The sequence below is a fragment of the Perissodus microlepis genome, chromosome 13 (assembly GCF_051167445.1).
Source record: "Perissodus microlepis isolate ML-2025 ecotype Zambia chromosome 13, ASM5116744v1, whole genome shotgun sequence".
Taxonomy (NCBI): domain Eukaryota; kingdom Metazoa; phylum Chordata; class Actinopteri; order Cichliformes; family Cichlidae; genus Perissodus; species Perissodus microlepis.
Genome location: NC_140473.1, coordinates 15,010,644 through 15,034,146, shown reverse-complemented (window position 1 = coordinate 15,034,146; position 23,503 = coordinate 15,010,644). Strand labels below are relative to the sequence as shown.

General features: G+C 41.7%; 1 protein-coding gene across 2 annotated transcripts in view; it reads right to left on the bottom strand.

Annotated features, from left to right (window-relative positions):
- LOC146374897 (A-type potassium channel modulatory protein KCNIP2) overlaps positions 1-16,403 on the bottom strand; it is a 112,528-nt gene extending 96,125 nt beyond the window's left edge. The window contains exon 1 of one of the 2 annotated variants that reach the window (XM_084949627.1): positions 15,785-16,403. In XM_084949627.1, the coding sequence (XP_084805753.1) occupies positions 15,785-15,857 (73 nt within the window). In that variant the 5' untranslated portion in view covers positions 15,858-16,403. The remainder of the gene's footprint in view (positions 1-15,784) is intronic. The other variant, XM_084949626.1, reaches the window with a different exon arrangement.
- Between the last annotated feature and the right edge of the window lie 7,100 nt (positions 16,404-23,503).

Below are 23,503 nucleotides of genomic sequence, written 5' to 3'. Positions count from 1 at the left end.
CATCACTAAGTGCTTAGAGCAGCTGGTCCTAGCACACTTCAAATCCTGTCTCCCCCCCCACCCTGGACCCCCACCAATTCGCATACCGCCAGAACAGGAGCACAGAGGATGCTGTCTCCATCGCACTGCACTCTGTCCTCTCACACCTGGACAACAACAACACATACGCCAGAATGCTGTTTATAGACTTCAGTTCAGCATTCAATACAATCCACCCCTCACAACTCATCAGGAAACTGACAGACCTGGGCATCAGTTCCCTCATCTGCAAATGGTTACTGGACTTCCTGACCAACCGCCCCCAACATGTCCGGCTGGATAACCGCTGCTCATCTACAATCACAATGAACACCGGTGTACCACAAGGCTGTGTGATGAGCCCTTTCCTCTACTCCCTCTTTACCCACGACTGCAGACCTGCTGATGGTTCCAACACCATCATTAAGTTTGCAGATGACACCACGGTGATTGGCCTCATCAGTGACAACGATGAGGCCGCCTACAGGGAGGAGGTGGATCGTCTGGCTGAGTGGTGCGACAGAAACAACCTGCTGCTTAACACCGAGAAGACTAAGGAGCTCATTGTGGACTACAGGAGGAATGCTGACCCACATCCACCCATCCACATTAAGGGGACGGCTGTGGAGCGTGTGAGCATCTTCAAGTTCCTGGGAGTCCACATCTCCGAGGATCTCATCTGGACGACCAACTGCTCCAAGCTGGTCAAGAAGGCTCACCAGCGCCTCTTCTTCTTGAGGACTCTGAGGAAGAACCACCTGCCAGACATCCTGGTGAACTTCTATCGCTGCACCATCGAGAGCATCCTGACCAACTGTATAACAGTCTGGTACGGGAACTGCTCTGCCTCGGACCGGAAGGCGTTGCAGAGGGTCGTGAAAACTGCCCAGCGCATCGCCGGAGAACCACTTCCTGCCATAAAGGACATCTACAGGATGCGGTGTCTGAAAAGGGCTGGGAAAATCATCAAAGACCCCAGTCACCCAGCGCATGGACTCTTCACCCTCCTGCCTTCTGGGAGGCACTATAGGAGCCTCCGGACTAAGACCACCAGGTACCGGAACAGCTTCTTCCCCACAGCTGTCAGACTCCTGAACTCTGCCTCCTGACATCTGACCCACGTTAAACTCATGGACTGAACATACACACACCCACAACCACCTACACACACACACAATGGACAACTGTACCCTCAAACACACAATAATAACATGGACTGAACCACCACTCACAACCACCAGCACTTTATATAGCCTGTGTAGAAATTATCCACATATCTCACTTATCTTAACTGCACTACTGTATAGTTCTGTGTAAATAATCATTCTGTACATACGATAATTTTTAATCCTACAACTGTTTATAACTTGCATAGTTCACATTTCTGTATAACTGTATATCTCAGATTTCTGTATAGTTTTTTATTTCATATTTATATCCTGTTCATAGCCTGTACATAGCTTGTACTCACTACAGCCTGTACATACTTATAGTTATAGAATATTCATAACATACGTCATACCGTGCACATTATAACATACCATAATAGACCCATTTCTGTAATATACTTACATATCTATATTATTGCTAATATATATTGTAATATATCTATATCATGGCTAAAGCACTTCTGGATGGATGCAAACTGCATTTCGTTGCCCTGTACCTGTGACATGTGCAATGACAATAAAGTTGAATTCTATTCTAATTCTAAGTATTTGAGTAACAGCTGAGTCACATTAAATTATATGCTCAGAGTAATGCTTATTAGACCTCTGTAACACACTCTCACATTCTGAAACAGCTGGTGTGCACCTCCCTCGTGAGTTTTTCTACTGAAAATTGAATTGCAAATTGTCCACTGGTTGATTAAAGGGGAAGGCAAAGTTTCTCCACAATGGCCTAGAGGCCCAAGGAGTTGCCAGACCTGCCAGTTCATAAGCTGCTGGTGCAACTGAATTATGAAAATAATTTCCAGTATCCACCCTTGATCTGTCCGAACCAGAAATGAGCAACTTCTTCCTTGACCCATGCTCCACCTTTTCAACACTTTTAATTAAAAATTTTTAAAAAAATGGTCCAAGTTGTATGTCTGTCTGCTGACAGACTGACAGACAGACGATTGAAACATGACACACTTAACTGCACTAACTGGATTTAAATTTTGGTAATGTATTATTATTACTGACTAGATTTCATGGGATATATTGAAACAAGTCATTGTTGTACAGCTCATTTATTTTTTTAGACATAAGGTTATTGAAGTAGCCAAGTAGTGGCTATAAAATAATACAATTCAGTGCGTTCTTCCTCATATCCTCTAAGTCAGCAGCTTCAGGTTGCAAGGAATTAATTAAAATGGGAAGATCCAAGAATGATTGGAAAAAGTATTGCCCATATGCATATGTATTTTCTTTTATAAGTTACAGGCAGTGAACTTATTTTACAGACTTAGAGTGAACACACTACAGTAAACAGGATGATTGGCACATTAAAGGCTTGTAAGAACTATCCACTGAATATAAAGTTACAGCTTTAATCACCCCAAACTGTGCTTATCCTCCTAAGTGCGAGTCAGGACAGCCCCACCATCAGTAATGTCTCCTTTGATGCCAAAATCCAGCAGAGCGTCTTTTTGCCGTCAAAATCAGGCCCATATTTTAGCGCATGAATTTATTTGGGCCTCATTAATAATCGTTAGCCTTCTTAATGACTTTTTGAGTTTGCAGCAAGTGTGTGCTCTACTTCTCCTTCAGTCACCCCGTTTTGGAAGCATCTTTTGGCTTGAAACAAAAAATGAAATAAAAAAGAAAGAGCGAGCAAATAAAGCATCCTTCAGACAGGCACTTCTCTACAACTCTCTACAAATATGATTTTTATTATGGCTTTTATTTAAACATGCAATATTAGATGCAAATGATTGTTATCATTAAGCAGTTCATTTCCTGCATTCAAGAGTTTTTGGTTTTTTTAATGCAGTAGTTTGCGCCTTTCCCCTCCATTAATTTAAGGTGGAAATGTTTCATATCAGAGGAAAAACAAGAAAAAGAAAACATCATGCAACACCTGACAGTTTTAAAATATATTTGAGTACCACTCTAAACAATTAAATAATCATACCACTATTAAACCCCTGCTTAGCCAGATCACATATGTACATTTTCTTTTCCTTTTTCACTTTTGTCCAGACTAGAAATAATTAAAATAATTTTACCAGACAGTCCAATACAGTAGATTATATCTGTACCTTTATGAAGAATGGAAACCTGATAAATCAGTTCATTCGGTACATCAAATACTGAGCAAGCATTTTCAGCCAGCTCTTATATTCTCCACTTTATTTCAAGTCTTACTTTCACTGAAATCATCCTTTTTTGCATTTTCTTCTCAGAGTGCACCTTAAGCTTTTTCAAATGGTCTAAAATTCATTAGTTAATTTAAAGGTCAGTAAATGTATCATATGAACATTAATATAGGTATTTAGACACTTTACTGTAACTTTTAGCAAGCTGACTATAGAGATCATGGCAGATGAATGTTTATAACTACTGAAAAATAATAAAGCAGCTTTCTAGGTGTTATACCGTATACAGCAGAATTCTTCTGGCAGGCTGTCAGATGTGTGAACGCTAGTGTGACATCCGAATGTCAACTTAATAAGTTAACACTTTTGATCATCATATCACAGCAAAAAGATGCCACTGTGAGGGATGGAGGGGCATGACTTTGACATCATAATATCTGCTTGTTCCAGCCATGTAGCTTCATCTTCTGCACTGCAATGTTCACTGCACAAAGAAAAGGGCTCAACAGGAGTTCAGAATCAGAATGAGAGAAACTTTATTAATCCCACAGGGAAATTGTGCATGGAAGAATCAAGAGGAGCCAACTGATCGATGCTGAGGTATTTTTTGTATAAATAGTTCCTGTTGGTGACAACAAACGTTTTACTCAAAGAAAGAAGAAATTCTTTGTAACATGTTTACCATTTCAACCTGCAGGCTTTTACAGATATCACACCGTTTTGGTCGGCACTTGCTAATGGACTGCTTGGGATGCTTGAACTAAGCTGGTGATAAGGACATTAACAAAGTATCTATTAGAGTGATCTGAAAGAGCTTTGGAAGGAGCTGAAAGGCAGAAGGATGCTTGATGTTTATTTCCCCCGATTTTGCAGGATGAAGGCTCCTGGGACACAGAGTGTGGGTGGCTGTCTGAACACCAACACACAAGAATATATTTACAATTAGGAAATGTACAAACATTCTCATTTGAATTACTGCAGACAGGAGACTGGAGGCTTAAAGGTATCTGCTGCTTTGCAGGATAGTTTTTAGAATGGAACACTAATCATTTTTAGCTCGTGTGAGAGTTTGGGAATGACACTTCTTGTGCAGGGGGAGACTGTGTAGGAGAAAGAACTGCAGATGGAGCAGGCTAGAGTTTTATGATGAGCCAAACGTCTGCTAATTAGGGACAGGTCAGTCTCTGATTGGATTTTTCTATACATGACACAGAAGGATTTATGGGATTCATAAGTCAGAGAGTGGAGCCAAATAGGTGTAAGCTCATCTCTGCATTCCAGATAAACTTCACATAAGGTGTTTCTAAAGGCACCAAAGGTAACACTGAATTCTGCCAGAAGGTAGTTTTTAATATTTGGGGCTCTGTCTTTTATAACTTTCAGAAAAATATCTACAGTCCATAAATCTTTTGATACCAGCTTTAAAATTGCATAGCCGTATCTTCACCAGATTGAAAAATGCACACAAAAAATTGGGGATAAGTATTAGTGTAATTATTATAATTTTTGAATGAGAAAGTCAGGCGTGGCATAGAAGTATTTGACGGTTGTGGAGGACATGTATGAGGATAATGAGACAGTGGTGAGGAATGCGGTAAGAGTGACAGATTGGTTCAACGTGAGGGTAGTATTACATCAGGGATCGGCTCTGAGCCCCTTCTTGTTGGCAATGGTGATGGACTGAATAACAGATGAGGCCGGGCAGGATTCTCCGTGGACTATGACGTTCACAGACGACATTGTGATCGGTAGAGAGAGTAGGGTGGAGGTGGAAGAGAGGCGCGAAGTGGAGATATGCTGTGGATATAAGAGGAATGAAAGCGAGACAGAATGCATGTGTGTGAATGAGAGGAAGACAGGTGTAACAGTGAAGATGCAAAGTGTGGATGAAGGTAGCTGATTGAGAGGTGAGCAGTGAAGGAGAGCGCCCAGGCAGGTTGAAGTGGGTGGAGACAAGTGTCAAGGGTGATTTGCGACAGAAGGATAGCAGCAAGAGTGAAAGGGAAGCTTTACAAGATGGTATGAGACCTGCTATGATGCATGTCTGCACTGACAAAAAGACAGAAGGCAGAGCTGAAGATGCTAATATTTCTGTTGCGAGTGACAAGGACGGGCAGAATTAGAAATGAGTACATCAGAGGCGCAGCTCAGGTTGAGCAGTTTGGAGACAAATTTAGAGAGGCGAGGCGGAGATGGTTTTGTCTGTGGTCTTATGTCTGTGAAGGTTCTCAGTCATCCAGGTCATCGTAGTCAAAGGAGAAGCATCCGAGAAGCTTCTCGGATGAGAGGTCAAATGTCTTCAAGCAACTTAAAGAAGTCCAGACGCTTTTCTTTGCAAGCTCCTTTGCCTTCTGGTCTTATAATACGTGGGAGCTGGAGGTTTGCCTATCTGCTTAATTCTTAGAGCAACCCTTGGGGGACTGAGGCTCAGTTTCAGGAGTGATGGCAAGTTCTTCCCTGACAATTGAAACTTTTTCACCCCAACACTAACCCGAAATAGAAAAATGAAAGTTATAGAAATCAACAAAGGAAGATGGTAATGTCACACTAACCAAAAAGCCAAAAAAGATCTGAAAAACCAGAAAACTAAATCAAGAAATGACCTGAGAAACCAAGAAAGCTGAAAAGGACGGGAATGCACGCCAATAACAGCGCTGATATGTCAAGAGATGAGTGATGGGAAATTTGCAGTTCTTACAGATTGCCGTATTTGGAAGGCGTTTAGCTTAACTATTTGGCTCGCAGGCAATTTTTCTTATATTGTAAAAAGGTAGAATTTGATAAAAGTCAGGAAGCTTTTTAGGAAAGAAACTTTTCTCACCTGTTTCTCTGCCTTTCTTTAATTTTTGAAATCATCATCATTCTTTGTCCTTCTCTCAGTCCTTTCTCCTGTTTACAGCATGAGGTTCAGGTCCAGCTTTTCTAATGTCAGGGACTGTTGCCCTGCTCCAGTCGGTAATGATCCCGTTGCTGTCACAACTGTCACTCCAGCAATCAATCAAACCTGCCTGTGTGTGAGTTTGCGTGCCTCTGTCTATGTGTGTGTTGATTAGTATACTCCATTACCTCTTATGAAATTCTGGCACCAGGCCACGGTGCCTGGGGAAAAGCACTCATGGAACGTCAGGTTGCTATGTGAGTAATCGGTTTACCAGTGCCAGAGGGAGATAGCAAGGGGAAAATAGGATTTTCAAGCCCCACAGCCAACAAGCAAAAACCCGGAGCAAACAGTGTGCAATGGAGATGATTAAAGCAAATGGATTTTCAAGTATACAAATATGTTGTTAGTCCGCTTAAGTCTCCACCTTTGCAGGTTACATGTGCCTAGCTTTGTGTGTCTACCTGATAGTATAGGCCGGTTCAAGACACAGACATGGTTCTGTGAACATGAACATGAAAATCTCAGCTCAGCATTTCGCCCTTTCCTAACAACCTCCTTTCACACATGGCATACTTCCTGGAATGCATAAGATTTTGTTTCCTCGCACATGTCACAGTATGCATATTTAACTCACTGAGATTTTTGGCTGACTTCAGCATCTCTCCTGGGATGAGATAAAGACCAAGCTGTCAAATAGTGTCCCCTCTGACAACCTGGCCCCAGGCTGACAGAGAAGATATGATGAAGGTGGCCATTTTGGGGCCAGAGCAAGGGCAGCTTAGGTCTGGCAGGGAGCTAATGATGCTAGTTTAATGATTTCTGCTGTCAGATGACAACACCTTGCAATGTAACAAGCAGATACAAATTGGATTCTCGTCTCCTATAGTATTTCATCCACCTGCATCATTTATTCTTAATTTGTCCTGCCAGCACCGAATGTAAATTTCTGTTTTGATACAAGAATGAGTCATTTTCTTCTGGGATTTCAGGGATCGGATCATTGAGTGTGTTTTCATTTGGTTTTTAATCCACCACGTGTAGTGTAGATTTTGCTGGTTTACAGTCTTTTTGTGGTTTATAACTTTACCATTAAATCTCAGAGATTGAATTAAAACCCCAAAAGAAAAAAACCCAATATATTTTTATTTAGAGTTTTCAGTAAATCTGTAAGAATTTTATTCAATATCTCAAGTCCACGAGTAACTCTCCTTCTGGTTTAGAACAGCAAAGCATGGAGCTTCTCAGTGCTACCGAGCAAAGCAGCAGACAAGATGCTCCATTAAACTTGGCTTGATTGGGCTATCAGTTAGAGACTGTGTGCACCGAGAGACATTGAGTTTATTCCGACTGCTAGGCTAACTGACAGATATTGACCAGCTTTTTCCCACTGTGGTTCCTTTGTTTCCCACTATGTGTTGCTCTGCCTGAATGTGTGTGTGTGCGTGTGTGTGTGTGTGTGTGTGTGTGTGTGTGTGTGTGTGTGTGTGTGTGTGTGTGTTTGTTATTGACTACAGCCTGTCCAAAGTTCTGTCAAAACTAACTGATTGATTGTAAGACCAGCAGAATTATTCTCCCACACTACAATCCCTCAGGCCAAATTAGTGTGTGTGTGTGTGTGTGTGTGTGTGTGTGTGTGTGTGTGTGTGTGTGTGTGTGTGTTTCATCTTTGTGGTGTGTGAGCGTATGACCATTTGCTTTGACAAGCTTCCCCTAATCACCTCCACCGCTCTTCTTATCGCTCTGATTGTGCTGTCAATCACACCAACGTTGTTTCTCAAAAACTTCAGTAGGATATTTATCAGTAAAAGCTAAATTAGTTTTACTTAATTTTTCCTTGTTTGAGCCATCTCTGCTTTTCACTGACTGAAAACACACGCGCACCAGATCGGCAGATAATAATACGCATTATCTTCTTTAAAATTCAATTTTGCACACATGCACCGTTTGAATTAGCCACCGGATTACTCTGAAGTTAAAAAAGGACATGGGGGAAGGCAGTGGCACACACCCACTCACTTCTCCAGACATCCTTTCCCCTAAAAGACTCGGTCACGGTTACCCTTCAGACATCCTCTACACAAATGTCTACAGCCTCACACACGCACAACATTCTCCTATCTTCCATCTGAGATGCGCAGGATCTAACTCCTAACATATACAATAGAGACCAAGGGCATAAGGGTAGCAGTTCTAATCTAGATTATAATATACAGAATTGCATTGTTTGCTTATTCTGTACCTATACCGATGAGTAAGTTCCTGTCTAATAGAGAATGGCTGAGCTAACGGACAGAAATAATTTTAATGCAGATCAGATGTCATGAGTGACACGACAGTGAGGCATGAGGGCGACACACAGTGAGTGACACAGGGTTCTGTCACACTCAGAGACACTTTCTGTCAGTCAATCTCTCCCTTGTTGATAAATATCCCTGACAAGGTAGCAGCATTGGACAGATTTGAAGGGGGGGAAACAACCCTCTGACTTCATACGCTGGATTAAATGTCTCTTTTCATGTTTTTTCCTCATTATCCGTTAATTCCTTCATCCTTGGCCTGAGATGCGCATTGGCCATTCCCATGCAAACGCTGCTCCTTCATTCAACCTTCCCATCTCCTGTTGCTTTGTTCTCCATCCTCTGAAGTCATTTCCTCTCCTTTTCCCCCTGTAGGTATTTATAAATGAATGTGTTTACAGAGCAGAGGAGAAGGGGTTGGGGCGTGGAGGGGGAGGTGAACAGGGCTTATTTTAATTAACAATCGCCTGGCCCTCCGTAGATTTGGTCAAAGATTAAAACTCGTTAGGATTGATTCTTGCCTCCAGCCTTATTAAGCTATGGCCCCGCTGTGGCTTGACATAGTTGGAGAAGAGGGAAAGCAGGATCAGGGCGAGGGAAGGAGTTTGGTTTGACGATGGATAGTTGTAAAGCTGACAGACACGGGAAAGGCGAGCAACAGAAACTAAAAGATTATTTTGGAACAGATTATTTAGAAAGAAAAATCATAAATTAGGATGATAACATTTCCATTGCAATACTCAAACGTCTAATTTACTTTTCATTAAAAAGCACAAATTTGAATGTCAAAAAGAACTCATGTCTCAGGTGGGCATTTTTCATATTACTAGACAAAAGCGATTGTTAGGAAATGTGCATTAGCAGGATTTGATTGGCAGAATAAGCTTTTATAATAGGGCAACCAACGCCTACAGAGTGCCGAAGAGCACTGCTTGAATTTGCCTGGCAAATGCATTACTGTCTGAAAACGAATTCATCATCTTGCACTTTGCTTCCTTCCTTCCCAGCTTTCATTATCACATCCTTCTCTCCTTCCCTCAGCAATGTAACCAGTGTGACAGATAAGCCCTAAGTGAACCACTCTGAGCATTTCTTTATGTAAGCATACGGCCAACTCACGTCGGCAATTCTGGCAATTCCACGAGGAACCTGGGCTGAGGAACCAGGGTGAGATCCCAAAAAAGACAACTAGTGTCACACATTTCCTGGCACATCAGATGACACATTAAATCAAGGCTTTTAATTAGTGCCACTGGCCATTACAGTTCTAGCTGCAGCAAAAGCTGCCATGCCTAGAAGGTGACTCTAGGCTAAACTCCCTTTGACAAGCTCAATTATGAAGGCAGTCTTTCCCCTGAAATCAGTTTGGTCTGACAGTTGTAAATTATGATTTTCACCATGGGGGCTTTGGCTCTGTCAGGACTCTGAATTATGTGTCATGAGGCTTCCAAACCATCTAATAACTTTGATGTCAAAACCTCTACCCTCTCTCACGGCTATCTTTCTTGAGCCGAACAAAGTCCATCGTGACTTTAAGCCTGGCACGGCTCTCAGTGCTAGTGCTATTAACATGACTTATTACGAACAGTGTGTGTCTGTGTGTGTGTGTGTCTGTGTAATAAATAATCTGTCCAAATTAAGTGTGCAATTTGTAAGACTGTGACTTTAAAAGGTTAAAGAATTAAACACTTCGAAATTGAACTACAGGGAGTGCAGAATTATTAGGCAAGTTGTATTTTTGAGGAATAATTTTATTATTGAACAACAACCATGTTCTCAATGAACCCAAAAAACTCATTAATATCAAAGCTGAATGTTTTTGGAAGTAATTTTTAGTTTGTTTTTAGTTTTAGCTATTTTAGGGGGATATCTGTGTGTGCAGGTGACTATTACTGTGCATAATTATTAGGCAACTTAACAAAAAACAAATATATACCCATTTCAATGATTTATTTTTACCAGTGAAACCAATATAACATCTCCACATTCACAAATATACATTTCTGACATTCAAAGACAAAACAAAAAATCAGCGACCAATATAGCCACCTTTCTTTGCAAGGACACTCAAAAGCCTGCCATCCATGGATTCTGTCAGTGTTTTGATCTGTTCACCATCAACATTGCGTGCAGCAGCAACCACAGCCTCCCAGACACTGTTCAGAGAGGTGTACTGTTTTCCCTCCTTGTAAATCTCACATTTGATGATGGACCACAGGTTCTCAATGGGGTCCAGATCAGGTGAATAAGGTGGCCATGTCATTAGTTTTTCTTCTTTTATACCCTTTCTTGCCAGCCACGCTGTGGAGTACTTGGACGCGTGTGATGGAGCATTGTCCTGCATGAAAATCATGTTTTTCTTGAAGGATGCAGACTTCTTCCTGTACCACTGCTTGAAGAAGGTGTCTTCCAGAAACTGGCAGTAGGACTGGGAGTTGAGCTTGACTCCATCCTCAACCCGAAAAGGCCCCACAAGCTCATCTTTGATGATACCAGCCCAAACCAGTACTCCACCTCCACCTTGCTGGCGTCTGAGTCGGACTGGAGCTCTCTGCCCTTTACCAATCCAGCCACGGGTCCATCCATCTGGCCCATCAAGACTCACTCTCATTTCATCAGTCCATAAAACCTTAGAAAAATCAGTCTTGAGATATTTCTTGGCCCAGTCTTGACGTTTCAGCTTGTGTGTCTTGTTCAGTGGTGGTCGTCTTTCAGCCTTTCTTACCTTGGCCATGTCTCTGAGTATTGCACACCTTGTGCTTTTGGGCACTCCAGTGATGTTGCAGCTCTGAAATATGGCCAAACTGGTGGCAAGTGGCATCTTGGCAGCTGCTCGCTTCACTTTTCTCAGTTCATGGGCAGTTATTTGGCGCCTTGGTTTTTCCACACGCTTCTTGCGACCCTGTTGACTATTTTGAATGAAACGCTTGATTGTTCGATGATCACGCTTTAGAAGCTTTGCAATTTTGAGACTGCTGCATCCCTCTGCAAGATATCTCACTATTTTTGACTTTTCTGAGCCTGTCAAGTCCTTCTTTTGACCCATTTTGCCAAAGGAAAGGACGTTGCCTAACAATTATGCACACCTGATATAGGGTGTTGATGTCATTAGACCACACCCCTTCTCATTACAGAGATGCACATCACCTAATATGCTTAATTGGTAGTAGGCTTTCGAGCCTATACAGCTTGGAGTAAGACAACATGCATGCAGAGGATGGTGTGGACAAAATACTCATTTGCCTAATAATTCTGCACTCCCTGTATTATCAACAGAATATTAGCAGATAATTTATGTAAAAACAAGATACACTAATCATGCGAAACATTATGATCACCTGACTAATATTGTGTCGGCCCAAAAGAACAAACAACTGCGATTCACTGTATATTCTAATACCTTTCTTTCAGAACCAGCATCAACCTTTTTCAGCAATTTGATGTACGTCTACATCTGTTGGCTCAGACAACATGGGCCAGCCTTCGCCACCCACGCCACCGCCCCCTGTTGCACTTCACTGTTCCATCCTTGGACTACTTTGTTACATTCTGACCACTGTAAATGCTCATTTGCTCTCTAATATATCCCACCCACCAACAGGTGCCATGACGGAGAGGTAATTAGTGTTTATCTCTTCACCTGTCAGTGTTCATAATGTTACAGTATGACTGATTGGTGTATATGTGTACTCTGCTGCTCAGAAATCTACTGAAGAGAGTCAGTGTAGCGTCAAGTTAATCCCAGTCAGAAATGAGACTAAGAAGAAGCAGCGAAGCCTGCTTTGAGATCTTTTCTACAGTCTGTTATTCTGACCACTTGACAGGCAGTATATGAATGGAAAGTAACAGTAAAGGCAGGCAACAAACACTGGGCAGCAGGCTGAGTGAGACTGAAGATCAGTTTGCTGCAGTTACTGTACGCTTTCTTTTAAACTCCAAGGGAGTGACCCCTTTCCTGGTAACTCCCTGCAACCACCTGAGACTGTGCCAGTTGTTTTGACGTCCATAAGCTATAAATTAATTAAAGAAAAAAGGATCCTAACCCTGCTGTCTGCTATTGACCTGTTCTACAGTAATATATTCTACATATTGCACCTTCAGTAAAAGGCCAAAAATTGCTTCTTGTGGCAAGCTAAGCTGGTGTATTTAAAATGAATAGTTCCCTTTTTGTCCCTTTTGTAAGTGTGTGTATGTGTACATTTTCCTTTATACGCGTGTGTCAGTAAACCTTCCATTTTGTGCTGACTGTTGAAAGGTGGGCTATCGGCTCAGATGCCTAAAAATGGAAGATGATGTTTTTCTGACATGTCTATCACGTGTTTTACATCCTCTGAACACAAACACATGCATATGTTTGCACACAATATTTTCTATCTGTAGTTGTCATTCGGGAAAAACAAATTCCATCACTTCTTGAGCCCTTCATAAAGATTTTTAGACCTCCATATGCAATATTTGATCCCTTAAAGGTGTGAGTGGCGGGTTTGGATGTGGCAGATGATCCAAGCATGAAGACAGAAGGCATGAAAGAGGATGAAGGAGGAGCAAAAACTAAACATTTTGCTAAAATTTTTAATACATGACATTTACCAACCTTGTCTTCCACTTCAGCGCAATGACTCGCACACACTTACTCTATCATATCACTAGCTTTTTGATAGTATTCTGGATTTGGGAGAGAGCCAAGGGAAGCTTTACTAAGTTGAGATAATAGCAATGTGCATATGCAAAGACATTGTATGTCTGTGTGTGTCTGTAGTTGATATGATTCCTCTTGAGTGTGGATTGTGAGGTGGAAGAGGAGATTACTGCACCACGCTTCTATAATTACCTCTCATCTCTCAGCCAGTGCTCTTACACACAACGGGGAACGCCAAGCTACTGCACACTCCAACACATGCACACACGCAGTGGGGTGCACTTCTGTACAATGTTGCAGGCTGAGAGGGAGTTATTTCTAGAGGGCTACATTTCACTCAAATTGTGATTGGAGACCGCCCACACTGCCTTTAAGCAACACAGGTCAGCCTCGCTCCGAGCATGCAAACACACACAGAGACGCACACACTCATCCCGCTGAATCCCGTTCACCAGCTACTGGTAAGTAAGAAGAATGACTCACCTGTAACCGTCCTTCCCACACACACGCACACACACACAAAACACCTAAGAACCCATTTTCACAAGTCATGCACACACATCACACTGTAGACTTTTTCTGCTTGGTCCCAATAATGAAGAAACGTCTCCTATCATCTGTTCTGTCTCTGCTGCACACACTCATGTGCACTTTGTGCCACTTTGTGGTCATTTGCTTCAATAATATAGAGAAAAATATGCCACAAACTAAAGATGTAATGAATACAGCATACAAGTTGCTTCACATTTTCTTGGCAGGAGCCTGCCTTAATCACCATGCAAACTATCGGGACTAAGTATGACTTAAAGTTGACAGCGACTTGCAAAGATGAATTAACCATGCTATTCACAGCTTTGAAAAAGTCGTTAATAACTATGCCAGAAGTAAATTGCTCCAGCACAGTGAATGACTTAGTACCGCTCTCTCGCCGCCTTTGCTCAACTGTTAAAATAGCAATATGACTTCTTGTGGACAGTCAGACACAGGGGGCCAGTTCAGCAAGCTGAAGTGAAAAGAGAGAAGGGGATAAAATGATGTTTCTGATAGCTTAGATTAACATTACAGAGAGTTTCGTGTCCTGCTCTGTTACATTTCTAATCTAATCCTTATCTACATCAAACTCACATATGAAAATTCAAGGCAAAACAAGAAGAAGAAAGAAATGCTCAAAGAGGAGAAAAACAAGAAAGCTTATGGGTGTTTTTAAATTCAGCAGGAAAAAAAATAGTTGCTTTGAACTTTCAACAATGGGCAATAGAAAAAGTGTAGCTGCTGCTTCTTAGGTCGCCCACGCATACTGTACATACCTGCACACAAAATATTCACAGCACGCACACTGTTGCAGACACTAACATCAGGGCCGCAGCAATCTTTTCCTAATTTAGGATGCATTAAAAATGTGACAAAGCATTGCTTAGCTGCTAATGCGTGGAAGAGTGCAAACGAGATTAAAGTGTCGCCTTCGAGCCTGAGGCATACAGCTGTCTGGACAGGGACAACTTCCCTTCGCAGGCCTGAGATGTGTTCAGGCATGAATGCGAGCAATTTATTTAGGCAGCTGGCACTTAATAAGCAAAACGGTGCACACATAAGCAGGGGAATGCTGTGAACACGCTGACTATAATGTGACAACTGACGGCAACAGAACATCTCGAGGGAGTGTTTAGCTCTCAATGGGCACACACACACAAAGCATAGGTATGCGCAGGGATGCTCGCTTGACACTCGATAAATTGGTTCATTATATCGCTGTAACACTAATGTGTGCCGAGTCTCATCTGTGCTGACAAAGTGCTACTAAAGGTGCTGTCTCTAGCTCACACGCATACATGCACACACAACAGTTTCGCTTCACTGTAGCTGGCACTATTGGACCAAGTTGTTTATGCATAAACTAGCTCCATAAGAAAACCAACACTGATATCCTGATATTAGCCGCACTTGATAAAATATCAAGTGGTCCATTTTCAACAGGTCCAGACTTGAACACAATAAGAGCACCGAGATATGACAGGTTCCCATCTAAAGTGATAAAACGCCAAAAAGAGAGGAATGTGTTGGAACTCTGGCAACTGGCTCCGGTCAGCCAAGTGTTATATACCCGCAGCGCTTTTAGCACCAGTGGACACAGTTAGAGTAAGGTGGTCCCCCCATCGCTGAGCCAAGCCAGCAAAATCACACAGTTGATCACACTTAACATTCTTGCAGAGACAGCCCATCATTCGCCTACAATACGCACCACATTACGCAACTACAGCAACATGCAACATTGATACATTTAATGCTTTTTTGTCTTTTCAATGCACTGTTTCAACTTGTCCATCCTCTCACTCTTTTAGCTGAAAAGCAAAAAACAATAAAACTATTTTAAAGTACTGATAAAAACAGTGAAGCTCGTTATCAAAGTATGAAAAATGTGATTTATAGACAGGGATGCCCCTCCAATAAAACGTTTCATTTTTTTCCCAAAAGGCAAAAGACATAAATTAGCAATTTTTGAAGCTTTTTTTTTTTTTTTGAACAGTCTGGTGAACGGCGGACAGGTTGTAACATTTCAAAAGCACCTGAAGTTCGTGTTTTTTCCACAAAATATTGAACTGAAGCAAATCATTCAGCAACCACCGGTGTTACAGAAGCTCACTCACCCGTTAGCTGGTCATAGGATCCGTCCAGTTCTCTGGAGTCCGACAAGCTTTGGTCACGGTTTTTCGCCTTCATATTCCCTGTGTGCGCCGGAATGTGGAACTGTGGGAAACAGCTGATAATGTGTTGGCGATTCTTGCGATAATAATTGTGGTTTGTTTTTCGCCTTCACTGAGGATGGCTACAAGTATAATGACATTAACAAGTCATATTTGCTTCGTCATGAAGGAAAAGGGAGAGCCACGCGTGTGCCGTTATTTCGCGTGTCTGTTTCTGTGTGCGCTCTCGGCATCCAGAAGCTGAGTGAACCAAGAGCGCTCCTGGTCGCTACTTTCTCTTGGGCTGGCACGCGCGCGCACACACTTGACTGAACATGCGCACACGCAAACAGAAAGAGAAAAGAAAATTCAGAAAGATACGATTTGACTGGAGGTCTTAAAACATGTAAAAGGTGAATAAAGTGTGAATATGAAAATACGATGAATCCAGTTTCCCCCGTCTCCCAGCATTAGAGCCTTTTTGGCTTCATTCATGCAGCATGTCAGTGAGTTGGTCCTCTGCCTGAGTCTTTACCATTAATATCACCATCACATCCTCTTCAAATGTTCTCCAGAGCCAGAGCCAGGTCGGATGTGTACAGAGACATCAGCAGGAGCAACAAGGAGTTCAGTGCTGCTGCCAGGCAGAGGTTCTGACTATATCTGATCTATAAATACTCACTGGCACTAGGAAGTCTTGTGTCTATGCTTTTTCTTCCTCACTTCTCTCCTTTTCAGTGTCTTTGCCTCATTTGCCTCACTCCTGCTCACTTACCACAGTATGACATTTGGTCACAATCTGTCAAGCAATCTGTCTTTGATGCCACAGTTTTCTACATTATATCAGGGGTTGCATCAATGATGATCTGTATCCTTCTAACCATGCGTGCATTAATTGGCTCCATGCATGAACAGTTGCAGCGTCATCCTGTGTCACCTACTCTGCGTTTGAGGCGATTTAGATGTTTCTGCCACTTGCACAAAAGAGCGCTGTTAACTGTAGTGACCTAGGTGCTACAGATCCCATTCACTATTATGTTTGCTCATCCAGCCTGCTCTCAGGGGAAATCCTTTGACATGTCAATTAGAAAAGTGTCACTGAAAGGTTGTTTGCATGACCTCAGCTTCATTTGGACTGTCTTAAGTGTTCTGTCTGCAACTGAATATACACATTATGTGTGCATTTATCCCACGCAGTGTGCACATTGTGTCTGCAAGAAAATTGTTAGGGCATGTACCTCTGCACTTGTCTCATATGTAGTGTAATGTGACGGTTATGTAGAGGAGTGCTGCTGATGACAGCTTGCTTCTGTAAGAGATGATTTGGTTCCACATTCATTTTGAGTTAAGTAAAGTCTTTGCTATAATTTATTCTTGTTGGACTGCTCTTAAAAGTTAGTGATTTTGTTCAGCCCTTCATTTCAGAAAGCGAATTTAAGAAAGTGTTACTGTCTTATTATGGAATTATTAAGGCGTTTTTCTAATCAAAATAAATACAGTATTTTTAGTACAAAAAAGGACTGAATTATTAGTTTTGTTTTCCATTAAGGCGTTCAGTCTATTTTTCAGCTAGAACTGCTGGCTGACTGGCGCACTGAAGTGAAAGTTTTTATCATCTCCAACTCAAATTTGAATAGGAATGGAGCCAACCCCACCTCTGCCTGCAGATTTAATAACGTCTATATAAACTTTGTGATCACTTCTAATCACATTGACACAGTTTTGTGCGAAGTTTTGGAGAAAAAAAAAAGCAAAATGAAAAAAACTGGAGTATCTTATCTCTTATTGAGCTCCTCGCTGTGGTTTTATAACACATGTCAATTTCTGTGTTCTTGTGTGTTTAAAGACCAAAAGACACATGGGGTGACAGTTGCTACCTTAATAAGCACTGGAAAAATAAACATGTCTTTGGCCCTGGTATATTGAGGCAGCTTGTCTGGGCATGTCTTTATTTTGTTCCTCTACTCTTATTGCCACTTGTTATTTTTTTTAATAAATTTCCAACAACAGAAAGAGACCTTATCACTGCTTCTTTTACCTTTTCTCATTTGGTCAAACTTGGGAGCAGCAGGTGCATGAAAACATCCTCATATGTGGCGCTCTGGCTACTCATTACCTTTCAGATGCCTTCATGGCTGTTTTATCTGTTGGCATTTATAATTTCATTGTGAAGTACACCTGAAGGGCGCCAAAACACCTTGGAAAAGAGGTGAGATGAGGTCATGAGGAGTTGGATGTTCCCCCCGTTAAGCTTCATTTGAAACCTGCATGCTGCCAATAAACTGAGGGAGCCCGGCAATAACCGCAAGGCCTGCTTTTTCTGTCATCTAACACCAACAAAATATTTCACAGATACGGACAATTGGATAGTGATTGGATTTCTGTGTGTGGTAAATGAAATGAGACAAGGAGAGGTGGATTCTAAATGAAGCCGAGGAGGGGTGTGCGAGAATGAAGGATAGGGGAAGTGGGGAGATCGATTCATGGCCAGTTAGAGGGGATTTCAGTGATTCAAAGTTATAATAAAGAAAATGGGCAAGTCACCGATGAGAAGGCTGCCTGTGACTGCAAAGCTAGCCATGTAGACAGACCTAGATGTGAATGTGTGCACGTCATAACTGTGCAGTGACCCAGAGACAACCTTGTTGTATCCCAGAACAGAATAGCAGGAACCAGGCATGATGCCAGCTGGATAGTGAGGTCTGCTGCTGTTTTGTTAGCAAGTTGTTGTTTGCATCTATAATTTTAAAACCAGAGACCATCAGGGACAAACAAGGGTTTATTCATGCTTCTAATTCAAGATTATTTCCTGCTCTTCAACTATAAGGAGACGGCATTATTCATTTGCCATTTTTGTGAAAGGCTATTGAACTTCCCTGACACAACTCTCGGGAATATATCTACATATGCTAAAATGTACAATAATCTCCTCTTATGTCACAGCCCGATGTCAGTGTGCATGTGAAAGAAGCTGCACATTGCAAGATAGAAAATTCAAATCCAGCCCGAATTAGCTGCTTAATCCGAGCCAACCCATAAACCCCCAGCACCTTGTAACCAGATTTTTCACACCTCAAAGGCTCAAACAGGTTACGGACTGTGCTTGGTGTCTGCATGTAATTGATAAAAACTCAGAAGTAGGGAAGCAAAAGAGGAGAAGAAAGAAAAGGCTGTTGATATGCACCCTATGGCTCCCCCTGCAACCCCAAGGTCAGTCCCCTGTCCTTGATAACTCTTTCATGAGCCAAACTGCACTGTGAATATTAATAGCAAAAAACTCTGGGAACCCCAAACAAAGATTAATGCATGTTACTCAAGAAGAAAAGAATTTAAAAAAACAAATAAGAATATAACAAAAAGCACTGTCACAAAAACTATTGGTGTTTTTTTCTCTCAAAAACAATATTAGATATTTGGAAATGTTTTTTGCAGTTTCGGTAATGGGAGAAAAAGGGTAACGATTCTTTGCCTGAACACTTCTGCAATTCAGCACAAAAAGATGGAATAAGAAGGATTAGCTTAGAAATAGCTGTCACTGAGTATATTTGAAAGCCTGTAGCTTCTCACAGTAAAAAGAAAAGCCTCCTTGTAAAGCAGCGTTATATAGAACTTCAAACATCTAAATGACACTTCCCTTCATTATTCACTGCAGCCAGCAACCTCCAGCACAGAGCTGACAGTTTGCCCTCAGTCATGCAGCCAATACTGAGTGAGTGATTGATGATGTCCAGTGAGACACACAGACACACTCATGCATGCATGCACGCACACCCTCCAAGTACAAACTGAAGCACACTTATATTTATAGCAATATACACTTTCACATTAAATCACAAATCGGTAGAAAATATTCAAGCTGAATATCTTTATTGATATAAACTGTATGATTTGTTAGGAAGATAATGACGCAACAATGGTCAGTAAAAACCAAAATCATCAACTTTTTGAATGACTTGAAATCATCAGTAAAGTTTATGACCTCTAAGTGCCTGAATGGACTCACAAAAACTGGGCACGGTCTTGACAGGATGGCAGATGGTGTCCTGGGGGATCTTCTCCCAGATCTGGATCAGGTCATCAGCGAGCTACTGTATAGTCTCTACTTTGGGCTGATTAATAATGCTATAGAGGTTCTCACTTGGATTCAGGTCTGGGGAACATAGTATCAATGTCTTCTAAAGCCCCATGATTAGGGATGGGTATTGATAAGATTTTCACGATTCCGATTCCAGTTTCGATTCTGTTTAACGATTCGATTCTTTATCGATTCTCTCATCGATTCTTTTTAAAAAAGGAGAACACTAAGGTCGATTAGCTTAGAAATTTGTTTTATATCTTCTCTTTGAACAAGATAGAAATTTAGGAGTAACATGGCCTTACAAACCCAACAGTGAGATTTTAAGAGATCCACAGCCTACGGCTCTTCAATGGGGTGTCACAGGGTCCCCAGGAAAAAAAATTGTAAATGTAAAATAATAAAATAAATATTCTTCTGTAGCAATAACAAAGTATAACATAAATTATTCTGTAGCAATTACACAAGAATATCCAGTAATGTCCCTGCCTACAATTAAACACATTCACTTACCGAAAATCGAGGGCATCTGCTGTGGCAAATGGGTGCAAGCCTTTCACCACAAACTTAGTCACTGCTCGGTGACATTCGTCTATCCTGGCCTGAAAGGAGACGCTACCGGTATGCAGCGAGAACTGCCAGCATCTGAGCCAGCCAGACTCTGTCTGTCTCTCTCATCATGGTCACCTAAATGCACAGTAATGGCAGGTTTTGTAATAAGGCAGATCGCGCTAACATAATATGCACTGTTAGTTGATTATTTACCTGCCGCATTAACGGGAGAGGACGTGCAAACGTTACAGCTGCTGCTGGGTTGAGATTCACGAGTCCGGAGTGGAATTAAAAACATGACATTCATTTAAGGTTATCGCGTGTTTTGTGAGCAAATGCTTTTGCATATTCGTAGTGTTTCCTCCCTTAAATGAAATATCTACTTTTCAAGTATTGCAAGTTGCCCTGTAGTCTCGTAAAGTATAACCAAACTTTTGAGCGTTTGAGCCGCTTAGGCGCCGTGTTTCCTGCCAGGTAAATGACACTCCGCAACGTGGTGACGTCATTCGGGGCAACTGGAATCGATAACGGAATCGTTTGCAAAAATGGCAAACAATTCCAAGGAACTGAAACAGTGGGAACCGGTTCTCAACAAGAACCGGTTTTCGATACCCATCCCTACCCGTGATGGCATATATGATTGTGCAGTTCTGGAGGAACCAGAGTACTTGAGCAACTTGACAGGTACCATCTGGTGCCATCAGTGACAGGAACACTACCTGAAAGCAAAACTATTCACTTTTTGGTTGTTTTTGTTGCCTTTTTTGTTGTTGCCTCTCAAGTGCTCCTGTTGTCACTTTCATTAGTAGTTGAAATGGATTCACAGCAGCTTTTGCTTCATAACCAGACAGAACGACAGATTGAAGTTTAACTTACTTTGTGTTATACTGTTTTGTTTTGTTTTTTAAGAGTTTCCTGACTTCTTTTGGCTGTGGGTTTTCCACAGTGCCTGCTCTCCTCCTCTGGGTGGAGCCTTCATCGTACCTCCCAGGATTCCCACCTGAAGCTAATCAGACCCACTGTATTTATGACCAACGTTCTCTACCAGCCTTTGTCAGAGTATCTGCTAACTTAGTCGGATCACGGGAAATACCTACCAAACCTTGCCATAACCTCTCACTCCTGGACGCTGGTCTCCTCTGCTCACTCACAGCTGGTAACGTTGCTTTGCATGCTCTTTAGCTTCACCTGCCTTCCTCCCTGCACCTCTGCCTTGGATTCCTTGGAACAATTCTCCACTGACTCACTCATCCAGGCCACTACCTCATGGCCAACCCCCTCTGGCATTACTTCGCCAGCTGACAAATGCCCTAGACAACCAGCTCTCCAATCACAGTTTGCCTGTCAGTCCTGTGCACCTGTATCCAATCGCTCCAGCCCAGAGCTCACTGTTCATATATATTGCATTTAATTATTCCCAGTCTAGAATCTCATAGTTCATGTTAACTATTCATAGGTTTGTTCACAGTTCAGCTCATGCTAATCACTCAGTCTTGTTCAGAGCTTTAGTTCTTTATTTCCAAGTTACCTTTCATATGTAAGACAACTTGGAACTTGTTTCTCATACACACATATATATCTATATCTGTATATATCTATATCTAGATAGATAGAAGATCTCTATAGATCTATAAATATATAGATATATTTAAATAAGATCCACAACTTCTTCTGAAGGCCTTCGAGAGGTCATTAGACGTATGTGATAACAGCAAAGCGAGCACCTAATCAGGAACCCCTAATTCCAATTTCATGGATTTTAAGGTGTGATAAATGTAGGGGTGTACTCGGTTTTCCATGTGATTGTTTGGTAATGTATTTAAATTATGACGTTCAGTAGAAATATCACATCATTTGTCTGAGCAAGTCACTTTTATTTACAAGAAATGTTTGTTCAGATATATCAAAGAAGTTAATTATTGCCATGAAATGTATTTATTTTTATATATATGAAACCTAAATACAAAAGCTGCAAACTCCCAAGCTACAGTTGTTTCATACATTATGCTTTTCAGACCCATACAATTATTTTTTTATAGAGTTTTAATAACCAGGGCAGTAGTCCCCAAACCATATACTGTCATCTAAACTTTAAAAGAGTTGCAGATTCTCTTCCTAGCTCATCCCCAGTCCTTTAGTGGTTTATTCTCATCTTAACCTTGTACTAATAGTTCATTCTGTTTTCATCAAACATGCTCTGGGCCTAATCCAAAGTGACTGTGTGCTCTCCCTCACTGCATGTCCCCACCGTGCTCATTCCCTTCTCTCTCTGCATCTTCATCCAACCCCTCCTCTAAGCCACTGATATGCAATTATGCAATTCAGAAAAAGGACAAGTGTGTGACCTTCAGAAAACATGAACTGATTCCCTCTCCATGTGTAATCACACTTGACTGAAATCGTTTTCATTCTGTACTATGATGTCGTCCCAGTAAAAGAAGGAGAGTGTAGCCCATGACCCACAGGTTAGTTTAGTGTTTCAAGGAAGGATTCAAATCCTGATCGTTTTTGACAGATGTCAGCTGGGCTGCAGCTACCGACGTCACCTTTTGCCTGAGGGATGACATCCCCTGAGACAGAGTGGCACACACATGCAGTCGTGCCATAACTTGTCTGTCATCTCAGTGGCACAGTGTGGGTGTCTGGGAATTTATAACCAATCTCTTTACTTGCTGTCTTGCTATAATGTAACCCTGCTTTTGCTTTAGGTCTAGAGCACCACAGAGACCAGCTGAATAATATTGCATATCTTTATGTTTAGTGGCTCCCAGGCAAGAAAACCAGGTGGAATAGAGGCTTGTATGAATTACTCATGAGTGTAAAAGTGTAAAGTGCATGCTTTCGTTCTTTTTCTTGCTCTTTTTCTCTAACTCGCTGTCTTCATTCATTTTTTTTTCCTTACAAGTGTTTTCTGCCTTTTTGCAGTCTTCTCCAGTCCTGCCATGTGTCTTTGTGAAGTCTGTCCCAGACACGTCCTCTCTGACCAGACAGTGGAGTCATTTCTGTGAAAAAGGTAGGCAAACAGACTCACACAGCCACACACATTAAGGCTGGAG